At 41.7% G+C, this 14125-nt stretch overlaps 1 protein-coding gene across 2 annotated transcripts in view; it reads left to right on the plus strand.

Annotated features, from left to right (window-relative positions):
* The first annotated feature begins 3842 nt into the window (after window positions 1–3842).
* The window catches only part of PPARGC1B (PPARG coactivator 1 beta), a 165533-nt gene continuing 155250 nt past the window's right edge, over window positions 3843–14125 (plus strand). For both annotated transcript variants that reach the window (XM_074291750.1, XM_074291751.1), the window contains exon 1: window positions 3843–3955. In XM_074291750.1, coding sequence (XP_074147851.1) covers window positions 3878–3955 — 78 coding nt within the window. In that variant the 5' untranslated portion in view covers window positions 3843–3877. The remainder of the gene's footprint in view (window positions 3956–14125) is intronic.

Below are 14125 nucleotides of genomic sequence, written 5' to 3' on the forward strand. Positions count from 1 at the left end.
GTAAGAAGGGCAGTCTTCAATAGACAATGCTTATTTCTTCTCTAAGAAAAGAACCGACTGCTACTTGCTTCTTATGTGACTTTGACCACTAAAATCCATTCTAGTTTTAAATCTCTAATCCTAGGATTCCATGGTAAGCAGATCACCAGGAACTCATAGAGTCATCAAATGCCAAAGCTAAAAGGATCATAAGATGTAGAATTAGAAGGAATTTTAGGTATTTAACCTCTTTATAGACAATCAAAATGAATCATAAAAAGAGGAAGTGACTTGTTCAAGATCATACAATAAGTATCAGAGCTGGGGTCAGGATCCAGATTTACTGATTCCTAGACTCCTCTTCTATCACAAAAACTAAATAATAGAAAATACTAATAGCTTGTGTTTATTGGATCTAGCACTTTGTAGCTTTAAAAACATCTTATAATAGCTCATTAGCTACTGCACTGTTATTTATATTTAATAGTTGAAGAAACTGAGGCTCAAAAGGATGAGTTTTGCCCATTCCTACCTAGATAATAAGAATAATCAGCAGAGTTGAACTCATGTCTTCTGACTTCAATTTCATCATTCATTCCTCTCACTGGTGATAGGGGTCGTAGGAGGAACTTGAGGGATTATAAACCCTAAATGTTGGATTCTTACTCTCATTTCTGACCAATGTCTCAGACTTTGCTCTTTCTAGGATAATATTATTATTGTTATTGTCAAAGGCCTGAGATGGAAAGAGGTATTGAAATGACAAGATACATTTAAATTAGATTAGAAATGAGGCAAAACTTCTTCCCCATTGGCCCCGAGGGTGGGAGAGAAATATAAGAGATTGTTCTATTCCTTTTTGTGTTGTTTCTTCCATCCCATGTCCAAATGAACTGTTCCTTAAAAGCTCAGTTATGGCATAGAGCCAAAGAATGAAATCACTATCTTTAGTTCTGGGAAACTGCAGCCTAAAAATCCTGAGACCAAAACAGGGAAGTACAGCTCAGGCCCCTGAATTCAAGATACAAATGGACCCCAACTTGGAGAATTTCCCTATTTTTTCATCTTTGAATGAGGAGGGGGGCAACCTCTTAATAAAAAGCTCCTTCAAGGTAGTTAGGATTTCCTACATAAATGAAAGTTTTTTGTTTTTTTTTTTAATCTGACTGCCTCTGAACTTTATTCTTCAGTATTCTTTTTCCCTGAAATGTTTTTCCTTTTCTTTTCTATCCTAACAGAATCTTACCCATTCTTCAGTGTTAAGACTAATCTCTATCACATGGAATAGATACAGAATGATCCTTAGAGATTATTTCCTACACAACATCTTGTGCATCTTTCTCCTCCTTATACCACAATCATTCTCATTTGGGCCTTTATTGCTCCTCCCCTGGATAGTTACCACTGTTATCTAATTAATTTTCCTGCATCTAACTTCTTTACTCTGCAAGCCATCCTTTCACACAGTTGTAGAATTGAGGGTTTTTTTTTTTTTTTTTTTTTTTTAAAGTTTGACTATAACACTCCCCTGCTCAAGGAGCTTCCTTGGCTCCCTACTGCCTTTTTAGATAAAATAGCAATCCTTCTGATCTAGATCCAACCTACCTTTCTAGGGTGATGATACATGATTCTCTCAAATACATATTATTTCCAACCAAATTGGCCTATTAGATGTTACCCAGCCTCTCCTGGCATTTTATCCCCCATCTCAAGGTAACTTTCACTTTCCCTACTTAGAATTCCTTTCCTCCTCAACTCTGCCTCTGGAAGTCCCTAGTATCCTTCAAGATTCAGATGTCTTTCAAGAATTCTTTCCTGATTCCTTTAGGTCTGAGTATCCTCTACCACCTCCAACATTGGGAAAACACTTTATACTTACATATGTATAAATACATAATTAGTAATATATTAATATTATTAAATATGCATTAATGACATAAAATTAATACATTACATGTTATATATATGCAAGATATAGATGACATATTTATTTATCTATAAATCTGTTATCTATAAATGTGTTATATTTCCTCAAGGAAAATATAAGCTCCTTGAGGGCAGGGACTGTGTTAATTTTGTCTTCATATCCTCAGTGCCTGGTACAGAGTAGGCATTTAATAAATGACTGTTGATTAGTTGAATTATTTCTCTAGAACTCATCCCCTTTTACCCCCAATTTACCCTTTCTCCTAACTTCACTTTTTTGGGAGGAAATCACTGAATGGGAGGTGAAGGGGCAGGAGTCAGAAAAGGAGCCACATCTTTAGATCACCTATAGTTATCTTCTACACTACTTTTTCTCACCTCCCTAAATACAATCATTTGCCAATTCCTATTAATTTTACCTACACAATATCCTTCCCATCAGTGCCCTTCTCTCTGTTGACCATACTAATTCCAGCTCTTATCACCTCTTTTCTGCACTGTTACTAAGGGCTCCTATTTATTTTAATTCTGTATTTTCAATATTCCTAAATATTGTTTCTGATCACATCACTGCCCTGCTCTGGAAGCTTTAGTGCCTTCTAACTGGTTGAAGGATAAAACATAGAATTCTTTGTTCAGATTTTTTAAGCTTTTATATCTAGTTAACAGCCTATTGTTACAGACCTATTTCATATTATTCCTTATCCCTCTACCTTTTAAATTAATTATCTTGCTTGCTGTTCTCCATACATGCCATTGTCCCCTCTGGATCTTTCCACAGTTTGTCTCCCATACCTGTAATTCTCTCTTCTTCCACCTCTTGGGAACTCTGGCTCCCTATGCTTCACTTGATGTGCCTCCTTCCACATGAGGCCTTTTCTGATTCCTGCTCCTTCTCCTTACAGTAGTTCAATGATATCCTCCTGCAAAAGCAAACAAAATTCTGTATTGTACTTGCTAGGTCCCTTTATCAGAATATAACCTCCTTGAGGTTAGGGACTGTTTTTTTTTGTTTTAGTCTCTGAACTCCCAGGGCCTAGTAAAATGTCTTCTATGTAGTAGTGTTTAATAAATGCTTATTGAAGTGAATCTAGTGTTTCCAATACCAGAGCTAGAAAGAATTTTATACAGCTTAAAAAAAAAAATCCTTAAGAGCCTAGTTAAATCTCCTCATTATGCAGAGGGATAAATAGAGGTCCAGACTCAGGGGACAACTTGCCCAAAGTCACACCATGTTTTAATGGCAGAACCAGGATTGGAATCCAGTCATTATTCATTGCTCATTCTGCCACATCAAGCCATGAGACTTGCAGGTGTATGCTGCCTCCCTGACTCCAGATGGATGAAATCTCCTTTCTCTTCTCAATTACTATAGCATTTTTGTTGTAAGTCTCCAAAGCTTATCATATATTGCCTTGTATTGAAGTGATTCATGTTTTATCGTCCTTAACTGGACTGCAAGCTTTGCGGGTTGGGACTCGACCCCGTTCACCCTCCATCCCTCTCAGTGCCTAGCACAAAGCTGGGCACACAGGAGACACTCATTGCATATCTATGGAATGAATGAATGAAAGAAAAGATAATATTTCTCTTGGATCGCAACATAGGCGGCTGCCTGGGTGACTGTCACCTAGAGTCTCGGGGAGCGGGAGGCCTGACTGCACTGCTGGACAGGAAGAAGGGGGATTCTAGAAGACGAAGCTATGAATTGCTTGCTAAGGAGCTCTCAGGGCCGCCAGAGAGGTGCGTGTTGGAAGCTAGGGGACCCTTGAGCCAGGACCCAGGTTCCCGACCTCCGGGCTCCGCCTCAGAGAGCCGAGCTGCCGCTGCCGCGGCTGCAGCAGCCCGCGGGGCCGGAGCTCCGCCCCCTCCGTCCTTCCCCGCCCCTCCTCTGCCTCCCTCCCCGCCCCCGGCCGGCTTGCTCGGCGCCGACTCCCCCACGCTGCCGCGGCTGGGGCTGCTTTGCTGGAAGATGGCGGGGACTGACTGCGGCGCGCTGCTGGATGAAGAGCTCTCCTCCTTCTTCTTCAACTATCTCTCTGACAGTCAGGTAAGGCCGAGGGGCCTCTGGGGGCGGGGGCCTCCGGGGCTAGGAGGCTGGCGCCGCAGCTCCCTGGGGCCGGGGAGGAAGGGAGGGAGAAAGGGAGGAGGGGGCGCTGTGTCTGCGGCAGTGCCAGCCAGCAGCCCGAGACACCGGCGTGCCGGCGTGCGCCCCGGGGAGAGCTGTCACTGGGGGCCACAGAAGACCTGCATCTCCCGATGTTCCCAATTCCCTCCAGCGGAGCGTTCCAGGCCCCGGGAAAGCGGGCTGCTGGAGGGAAGCGGGGAGGTCGCATCTGCTGCAGTCGCGGCCAGAAAGCCGGGCGTCAGGAACCTTGTGCACTGCCTTCCCTGGAACCCAGTGCCAGGGACCCGGGGTGGAGGCGGGGGAGGGGGGCGGTGCACCTTGCGCCCCTTTGCAGTCCCGGAGTAGAGCTGTCTGTCTAGGAAGGAGGCTGGGAGCACAGGATCTCCTGAAGCTACCCTGGCAGGCAGCAAGCAGGCAGCCAGAGGACCGTTTCCAGCTCCACTTTCACGCGCTTGCCTGTCCTCAGACCGGCTTTAGCGGAAGCCAGACCGGCTTTGGACTGTCAGGGCTGCGCCTGCTGCCTTAGGGTATTAGGGGTGGGCGTTTCACCTTGCGGGCCCCCTCCTGCACCTTTCTGCGGCTCAGAGTTCCCTTAAAGTTATAAGCTCTTTGCTCCGGGCTTTGGCGCCCATTCCGCTCAGCTTTCTGCGGGACACGTGGGTGTGCGAATGAGGGAAGTCGCACAGCTCTGGGATTTCCTTTTAAACCCGTGTCCGGGTCTGGCTGCGCAGGGTGCCTTACTAACCTATGGGGTTAGTGTGCCTGCCTTGGGAGACGCAGTGGACAAGAGTGGTGGTGGGGGAGGGGGCGCCGCGGCTCCTGCGGCGTGCGGCTCACGTGCTGCGTGACAGCCGGGCACCTGGCGCCGGGGGCAGCGTCCCCCAAAGTCTTGGGGTGAGCCTGCTAAAGGAGTTAGATATTAGAAACGTGCCCGTATTTGCTGCAACCCCCGCGTGACACGAAAGATGTGCCGGAAGCAGTGCATCCATTTGCAGTCTCTGAGTCCCCACGGACCCTTTTGCTATCTACCTCATGCCCTGGCTGCCAACGGGAAGTTGAGGTAGATTAGGAAGCTTTTCCTCTGTAGCAGATGATAGGCAGCTTTGATTGCGGATGCCGTCGAAGCTGGTCCAATTCGTTGGCTTTAACTCCTTCGACTGCAGCAGCATGAGGCAGGAATTTAGAATAGGCCTCCAGGGTTAAATAAGGCAGTTCTGCAGTGGTCTACATTAGTTGGATCTTCTCCCATTCCTCCTCCCTCCCTCTTCCCCCCTCCCCCCCAGCGGCCTGCTGGGCGGGTGGGCTAAATCCGACGATTTTCGCGTCCGTCAGCTTTAAGTCACTTCTCTCCCTACTGTGTAAAGTACGCTTTTGCATAATACTCCGGACTGGGTGGTGGGGAGGAGAGGAGGGGAAGGAAGGGAAAGGTAAACTTTATTAGGAGCTGACAGTCTTTTGGGAGCTGATCTGATGGGGCTGAAGTCCGGTGGGTGTGTGGAGAGGAAGTATTGGAGAAATGCTGGCCGGCCAGTTTTATGTAACGAGATATGTAAAGATTAAAAAAAGGGGGGGGTTCCCCTAAGGCTTCGCGAAGTTATCAATTCTAGCCTTCCGGCTTGTAACGGCTTTGCTGACAATGTACTGCTGTGGGGCCTCTCCCAGAAATGCTGTAGAGCACAGTGGGGAGAAGAGCCTTAGCGTAGGAAAAAGCTACTGCTGAAGTCACTCTAGTGTAAACCTCAGAAAGCCTGGACTTGAGGCCTTTAGGGCTGCTGCAGACCCGGGAGGGATGCTCTGCTTGGCTATCTCGGATTCGCTCTGTTCTCTGGGCTCTGCAGTCCGCTTTGCGGGTTGTGGCTGGCCTTGCATGCGCAGGCATTTCCTCTCCCTTCCGCACCCTCATCCTAGAAGGGTTAAAATCTGATGCAAGGAGATCCAGCGGCATGTGACCTGTGCTTTCGTTTGAGACGCGGTGGTCGGTGGTGGTGCGTGAGTGTGCCTGGGCATGTGTGCAGGTGTATGACGCGCGCCTATGTGCTCGTCTGCCGACCTGTCTGTGTGGGTATGTATGTCACTGTGTGTGCGCGCGCTCGTGAGGGTTGCGCAAGCTGTGCAGGCTTCTGCTGTGTGCTACCTTTACCTCTGACGAAACTGCAGCGGAGGCTCGGTTCTGCTGCCGTCGCCGCCGTTGCTGTCACATGCTTTGCTGTTGTAGCTGTAGTCTGGAGGCGGGTTCCAAGGACCGCCCTGGACTACACTGTAAGAGATTACCGTGTCCCCTGCCTTACTGGGGAGTCACGGAGCTTTCCATGAAGCATTATTAGTACAGTTTACAGACCCAGTTCGCCAAGTAAGGAGGTAAAAGTCACAGGACATTACATGGAGAACCCGGAATGTCAGAGCTTGAAAGGAGGCTTAGATGCCATATAATCCAATCTTCTGTTACAGGGATGGAAAGTGCCTAGCATAGATGCACATAGTAGGCTCATAATAAATATTTGTGGAATTGACTTGACTTGAAAGGGGTAGTAATTTACACTAGATTAACTAGTGAATTTAGTGGTAGAATTGGGATTGGCACTGGCTTTACTGATTCTCCTGTCAGTGCCAAAAGGTGAGGGAGACTGTCGTCATAGAGATCTCGAGGGGCTTTGTAATTTTATTATTTACGTAGATCTTCCTTTTTTATTTAGCAATACTACGGAAGATTCTTAGCCGGGGAATCCCCTGGGGAAAAATGTAAATAGATAAAAGTAGCAGAAAAGGATTAGTGAAAGTTAACCTGCATATTTTTTCATCTTTCTCACTCCACTTGGTAAAACAGAAGGTGTGTAGTGATCTCTACTGGTACAAGCCGGGAAATTATATCGTAAATATCTCAGACTTGCTGTAAATGAAAAATGGTTGGTTCATAGACTGAGCTACGTTCTCGGAGACCTGAGAACATAGAATGTCAGGTATAAAAATGGACTTTAGAACTTAAAACATGGGGATTTACGGCTGGAAGAGACTGTAGAACGTTAGAACACAGAATGTTACAAATGGAAAGGACTTTGAAACACAGCACACAGAATGTCAGAGTTGGAAGGGACCTTAGAACTTGTAACACAGTGTGATTGCTGGAAGGGACTTAAAATTACCATCTAATCCAATTCCCTCCTTTTGTGAATGAGAAAACTGAGGTTCAGAGAATTCATCGGTTTTTTGCCCCAAATCATCTAATGACATGGCAGGGGAAGCGCTGGTATTCAGGCCTCCTGATTTCTACTTTGGCGCATTTTCTACTACAGTCCATTTCATCTGTTGTCCAGTCTCTTTCTTTAAGCATGATCTACAATTATATTGATTCTTTTTCTTCTTTTCTTGCCAAACAGGGTTTTCAGCGACAGACTCATGACTGATGATATTCCTTCTCTTTAAAAGGGTTTTCTGTTTTATATAGTTTTAAGCAGTGATAAGGTCAGTGGCTATATACTCTATAGATAGTGCTTCCCAATGGTCCCTGGCTTGGTAAGAATTAGTTTTGGTTTCTCTTTAATTATTTTTTTTTTTAAACGTTCACCAGAAGAATAAGGACATTATTGCTATTGTTTGTAGATTGAAGAAGATCAAAGATCCTTCTAATTGCAATTTTTTATGTTTAGTTAATTGGCATCTTTAATTCATTATTTAGAGTACTTGAATGTCACTTAATGGATGTAAAAAAGAGAAAAGAAAGAAAGGTCTTAAGGAGAGTAGCTGAATCTGCACTGAAATCCAGGTCTTGTCTCTATGGGATTTGTTTCCCTATATCAGGCACTGGAGATAATTGACATCATCTTGCATCTCTGATCCTTCTAAATTTCCTCTCACTGGTCATTCCCTCTTCATCTTCATTCCTTCCCTCCATCTCCCATCTATGTGACTCACACCTTCCCTGGGGGATGTAGATGAGAAGGTAATTCAGTCTCTGGGTTTAAAAGGCTTTTCTTGTGGCTAAGCCTGGGTTACTGCAGCCTGTCTCTCTTGTTCAGGAGACTCCTAAGTGCTTCAGGGACCCAGCTTGAAGCACAGACATTGGGCTGTCAAAAAGTTTTAAAATTTCCCTGGAAATGGTTGGTATCTGTTATGAATTCATGGTCTCCACAAATATTTTGAGCTTATTTTCATTTGCTTACACTGTTTCCCTGGCCCACTCTTTTTAAAAGCCTAACCATTCTTTTTTTTTTTTTTTTTTTTTTTTTTTTTAATTTTTTCCCATCATTCACTTAAAGTTCATTCATGAATATGAACATCTTGTACAAAGGGAAAAAAAGGAATTATTTCTGAAATTCATGAACTTGTTTTTAAAAGGGCATATTAAACAATTTAACATGAAGTTTACATATTTTTCAATGCCCCTCTGAAACCCCACCTTCTTCAGGAAGCCCTGATTGACTACCCCAACCCTATTTCACTTTTGGTTGGTATCATAACAGTCTAGTACATGATGATAACATGAAAATAGCATTAGATTTTAAAAGAACTAGACCAGTTTTGCTACCGTACTAGTTGGACAAATTAGTTTCTCTAGGCCTTAGTTTCTTCCTATGTAAAGGATGAGGGGGAGATAGATATGTTTGTGTCAATGGATAATCTGAGTTTCTTTTTAGCTTTAAATCCTATGAACCTATAATCCTAGACTATTTCATTATAAGATACAAGGCTGGCTTCAGAGTAGGCATTCAATAGACTTTGATAGTTTGATTTATATACTTGAGGCAGAATTGGCTACTGAGTGATGAGCAATACAATGCTCTACTTGTAGCCTATGAGTCGAGAACCCAGGTAGGCTAGTAATAACATGGTAGCCATTGGACTTTAGTTTTCCTAATGGAGATTGGGGACTGGACTTAGAAGATCCCTTCCAAATCCCTGAATCCTTTGGATCAGAATCTCTTCCCAGGCCATAACTAGGTTTTTATGGACAAAAGTATTATTTAGCATTGCCTTACCTCTTTTCTTCTTCCTTGCTTTGCCAGTTCAGTTCAATAATCATTTATGTATTAGTTCTTATTCTAAGGTAAAGAAGACTGAGCTCAGGTGCTATGATACAAAGAAAAATTAAAGTCTCTGCTTTATAAAAATATATATTGGATAGTGGGGTGGGGAGATAAAATACACACATATAAATATATAAAAGGTAATTTCAGGAGGGAATGAGCTCTCCTGGTGGGGGAGAGGGGAATAACAATTGTGGCCCTAGTCCAAGGAGATTTCATTTAAAAGCTACCACTTACTTATACTTTTAAGACAATAAGAGATTCTAAGATGGAGATAGAGGTAAAACATTCCAGATATGGGATGAAATGCTGTGTATAAGAAACAGTTACTAGCCACTTAAATATTTACTGACTCCTAGCACCAGCAGACTGTTCTTTGATCTTTCTTGGTCTATTTTCCTTCACTTGCATCATTATCTCCATCATCATTCCTCACCACCAAATATTTACTAAACATCTATTATGAAAATGGATATTTGTGATTGAGCTTTGAGGGTTGGTTAGCTTTTTGCTTTATTTTCTCCCAACGTACCTTAACTCAGCCAGCTAAGATACTAGTTTTTTATATCCATGAAGAACTCTTTCAGCATCAGCTACAAATGAAAGGATGGAGGTTCCTTCTCTTTTTTATTCTTATTGTTCTCTGAAGGGAGAGGAAAATACAGGGATAGAAAGGGACAGAAGGATAGCTGAGGGAAGAAGCATCATTGTCAACAAATGCCTAGTGAATCTTGTGAACAAGGTTAGACATGTAGTATATGGAATATTAGAGCTAGAAAGAGCCTTAAGAATATAGAAGGTCTTAACAGAGACTAGAGAGCCTAAAGTCAGAGTGGGAAGGGAATTTGGAAAATGAAAAATAAAATGATAGCGCTAGAAAAGAATGTTAGATTTCCTATTCAACTCCCTCATTTTAGAGATAGAGAAGTTGAGGTCAGGAGAAGGGAAATGACTTGAACAGAGTCATATAGCTAGTATATAGCAGAGCTAGAGAGCTCCCAAGTAGTTGCTTGTTTCACTGTCCCATCCTTCTACCTAGGAAATCAGCATTTGGGTGTTCAGCTCGGTTTAGATCTATGTTCCATGGCAACCCAGCTATTGTGTTTATTTCTTGTGACTTCTTGGCAGAATACAATAATTTAGCACAGAGAGTGAGTGAGCTTTAGAAACACTACCCTGTGGAGACTGCCAGCAATCTGGTCCCGGAGCTGGCTCCTCAAGGTTGCTATGGCAAACAGCCCTGGCAACGTAAGGTGGCTCACCTTCTTGATTGCTGGTTGCAGGTTGCTCACAAGGAATTATGGTACCTGATCCACTGGGGTAACTTTGGCTTGGCTCAAAATTGCTTACAGAGAAAAGAGCATAAAATGAGAAAGATTTAGTTGGCCTCTAGTATCAGCAGACTGTTCTATGATCTTTCTTGGTCTACTTTCCTTCACTTGCATCATCATCTCCATCAACACTCCCCACCACCAAATATTTACTGAGCTCTATTATGAAAGTGGGAGCTATGTTAGGTATTGGGAGGGAATGTTGGGAGGAGGGAAGGGAACACACAAAGAGTTCTAAGAGCCTCCTTAGTAAGGGAAACAATGAATACTATAAAGAAGAGGTGAATAATACAAGATAGTGTAGTGCTATGTATGGGGCAAGTGAAGATACAGCGTGGAGCTAATGGTACTGAAAGCAGACGTGGCGAGGGAGACCATTAAAAGAGCTGAGAAATATTGAGTAGCAGAGGAGGTGAAGGGAAGAATTTAGATAAGCAAGGGATGATATTTCAGGCTCAGGAAATGTTATAGGATGTGACCTTTGATGAATACAAGACCAGTGTGGTTTCAGGTGGGAGTTGTATTCTCTATAGGGGAGTGATCTGAGACAATGTTGGAGCCAGATTGTAGAAAGAATAGATTACCTGAGAAAGGAAGTAGTTTTTCCTATAGTGAAATAGTGAGCCACTAATGATTTTAAGTAGGAGGAAGATGACAGTATCAGAGGCTTGTTCATTAGGAAGATTGGTTTAGAGAAGAAATGGATAGTGGGAGGAATCCTAATTCATATATATATATATATATATATATATATATATATATATATATATATATATATATATATATATATTTATGAAAACTGTGCCCCAAAGAGGGTAATTAAAGTGCTTGCCCAGGATCCCAAATTTAGTGTCTGAGGCAAGATTTGAACTCTGAATTCCTGAATCCAAGTTCCACATTATATCTTCCTTTCTGATGCTCCTTGGGACTTTTTGATCATGTACTCTATCATCATCATCTTAGTAGAGCACTTCAGTCCTGGGACTCATATCTTATTTGTATTCTGTGTCCTAGAGCTCCTACCTTTGATTGGAAAGTAGAGGGCTACTCCCAGAACTTGTATTTAAGGAAGGCACCCAGACCAGCCATTTCTTCAATTTCTACCTGGTGGCACTTAGTGAATTCTATTCATCATGACCTTATTTGGAGCATTTTCTTCCCATCCCCATTCCCCCCAAAGCAGTGCTTAAGGAATGTTTATTGGCTGGTGCAGTAAAGCTGACCTTACTAGCTATGTGTGATTAATCTCTATCTACCTCAGTTTCATCAACTGTATCTACCTCTGGGTTTGTTGTGGGGATCAACTGATAATACTTAGTATTTAGCCTTAGTAGACTAAGTATTATCATTTGATTCCCACAACAAACTCAGCGGTAGATACCATTATGTCCACTTTACAGTGGATGAAACTGTAGGAGTAATATGGGATAGAGATGATAAGTCCTGAAGTAGAGTATTAGGAATGATGAATAAGTAAGAAAAGTACATGTTTTAAAGAATCTCTTTAAAGAGTTAAGAGTTATTTATCTTTTAAAGGTTATTTGAGTATAACCTGATTATATGGGAGAGTTAAGAATGATTCTGAAATCTGAAGGTTTAATTAGAAGAGTCTAGAGAAAAGGTTGATTTTGGTGAATTCCAAAGAAGTCAGATTCTTTGTTAGAGGAATAGAGGGATATTTAGACTCAGAAAAGTTCCCTATCCCAGAACTCTTTTGCTTCTGCAGTTTTATTCCCTTTCCACATTTTCTATCTTCAGAATCATTCTCATAGAGAATGTTTTTCTTCCCACGGTTTCTTCCTTATTCCTTTAAACTCTTTCTTAAAGTTCTCGTACCACCCCAAAGGCATTCTTTTTTTTTTTAATAGTATTTTTTTTCTAATTATATCCAAAGACACATTTTAATATTTATTTGAAATTTTTATGTTCTAAATTTTTTTGCTTTCTCCTCTATCTCTTCCATCTCTAAGAGGGCAATTAGTTTGATATAGTTTATATGTGTGCAATCATATAAACCATTTCTAGATTAATAATATTGTGAAAGAAGAGGCACCCCTCAAAAAAAAAAACTGATGAAAAAATAAAATGAAAATAGCATACTTCATCTGCATTCAGCTCCATTTAGATCTCACCAATTCTGTCTCTGGATGTGAATGGAAGTTTTCTTCATGGGAGCTTTGGAATTGTCTTAGATATTTATATTGCTGAGAATAGCTAAATCTATCAGAGTTGATCAATGTACAACATTGCTATTAGTGTGTACAATGTTCTCTTGGTTCTTTGTTCACTTTACTTTGTATCAGTTCATGGAAGACTTTCCAGATTTTTCCTAAATCTGCCTGCTCATCATTACTTATAGCATAGCAATATATTCCATTTCATTTATATACCATAATTTGTTCAGCTACCTGGAATTGATGGATATCCCCTCAATTTCTAATTTTTTGCCACCACAAAGAGAGCTGCTATAAATAATTCCTTCTTCTCTCCCTCTTCCTCTTCCTTTTTCTTTCCTTGTTTCTCCTTTTTCTTTCTCTCTTACAGATCTAGTAGTGATATTGTTGGATCACAGGGTATGTACAGTTTGCTTGCTTTTTAGGCATAATTCCAAATCATAGAGCTTCTTTCTATCTGACCTATTCTTTCTGGGATGAATCTTCCTAAATATCAAACTACAGTTAGGAAAACAACAAACAAAGCCAGTCCTGCTGGCCAAAAGACGTTTGGGGCTAAACCTTCTTCTGTGCTCCCATTTCCCTTCTGCCCTTTTCCTGCCTCCTTTTGTGGTTTTCTCACACTTTAGATTATAGTTCTTGAGGGATGGGACTGTCTTTCTTTTGTTATTTGTACCTTAAGCACTTACCACGATTCCTGTTTTTTGGATTGGAGTCTCTATTTGGTAGCCCTTAGGTCAGGATTCTTAGGACTCTGGAATGCAAGTGTGTTTGTGTGACTTTTCTACTAATTTTTCTCCTTCATGCCAGCCTCTGATTTAGAAGAGATTCACTCACAGGGAAATATTGTTCCTTTGGATCTGCAGAAACATTCCCGAAAACAATGCAGAAACATTCCCGAAAGACAAAAGAGGGAGGGCAGACTAGACTCTTTGGAAGAAGTTAGGTAGGTGTGTGCTTGAGGGCACAACACACAATAAGATGCATTGAGGGAAACTTAAAATTTACCACTTGACTAGATTTATGAGCTCATTGATGTGATTGCGTCTTTCACCAAAGTAGATTATAACTCATCCACACCTCCTCATCTTGTGTAATTCTTGTTCGTGTATTTCTATAAACTCTCCTTAGAGGTTCTTCTCCATGACCTAGAATCTATCCTCTAGTTTTCTTTCATCAGTCAATCAAACATTTAAGTGTCCACTATATGCCTAAGTACTGAGGATATGAAAATAAAATCAGTTTATATTGTAATAGTTATGTCAGTCAATTAGCATTAATTTGGCTCCTACTATATTTGTTAGACTTTTTGTTGTACTATGTGATTTAATACTTCTAGTATTCTGTCAACTCTAAGGCTTAAGCCATTAAACAAAGACCTGACATCATGAGCTCTGGCATCAGGAGAAAAGAATTCCAACTGTTTAATTAAGGTCTCTAGATGGTCTTTAGGCAGCTAGGTGTTGAAGTACATAGAAAGCCTATCTGGAATCAGGAAGATCTGAATTCAAATGCTGCCTCATTTTCTAGCTTTGTGTTTCTGGACAATTCATTTCACCCTGTTTG

The sequence above is a fragment of the Sminthopsis crassicaudata genome, chromosome 2, assembly GCF_048593235.1.
Source record: "Sminthopsis crassicaudata isolate SCR6 chromosome 2, ASM4859323v1, whole genome shotgun sequence".
Taxonomy (NCBI): domain Eukaryota; kingdom Metazoa; phylum Chordata; class Mammalia; order Dasyuromorphia; family Dasyuridae; genus Sminthopsis; species Sminthopsis crassicaudata.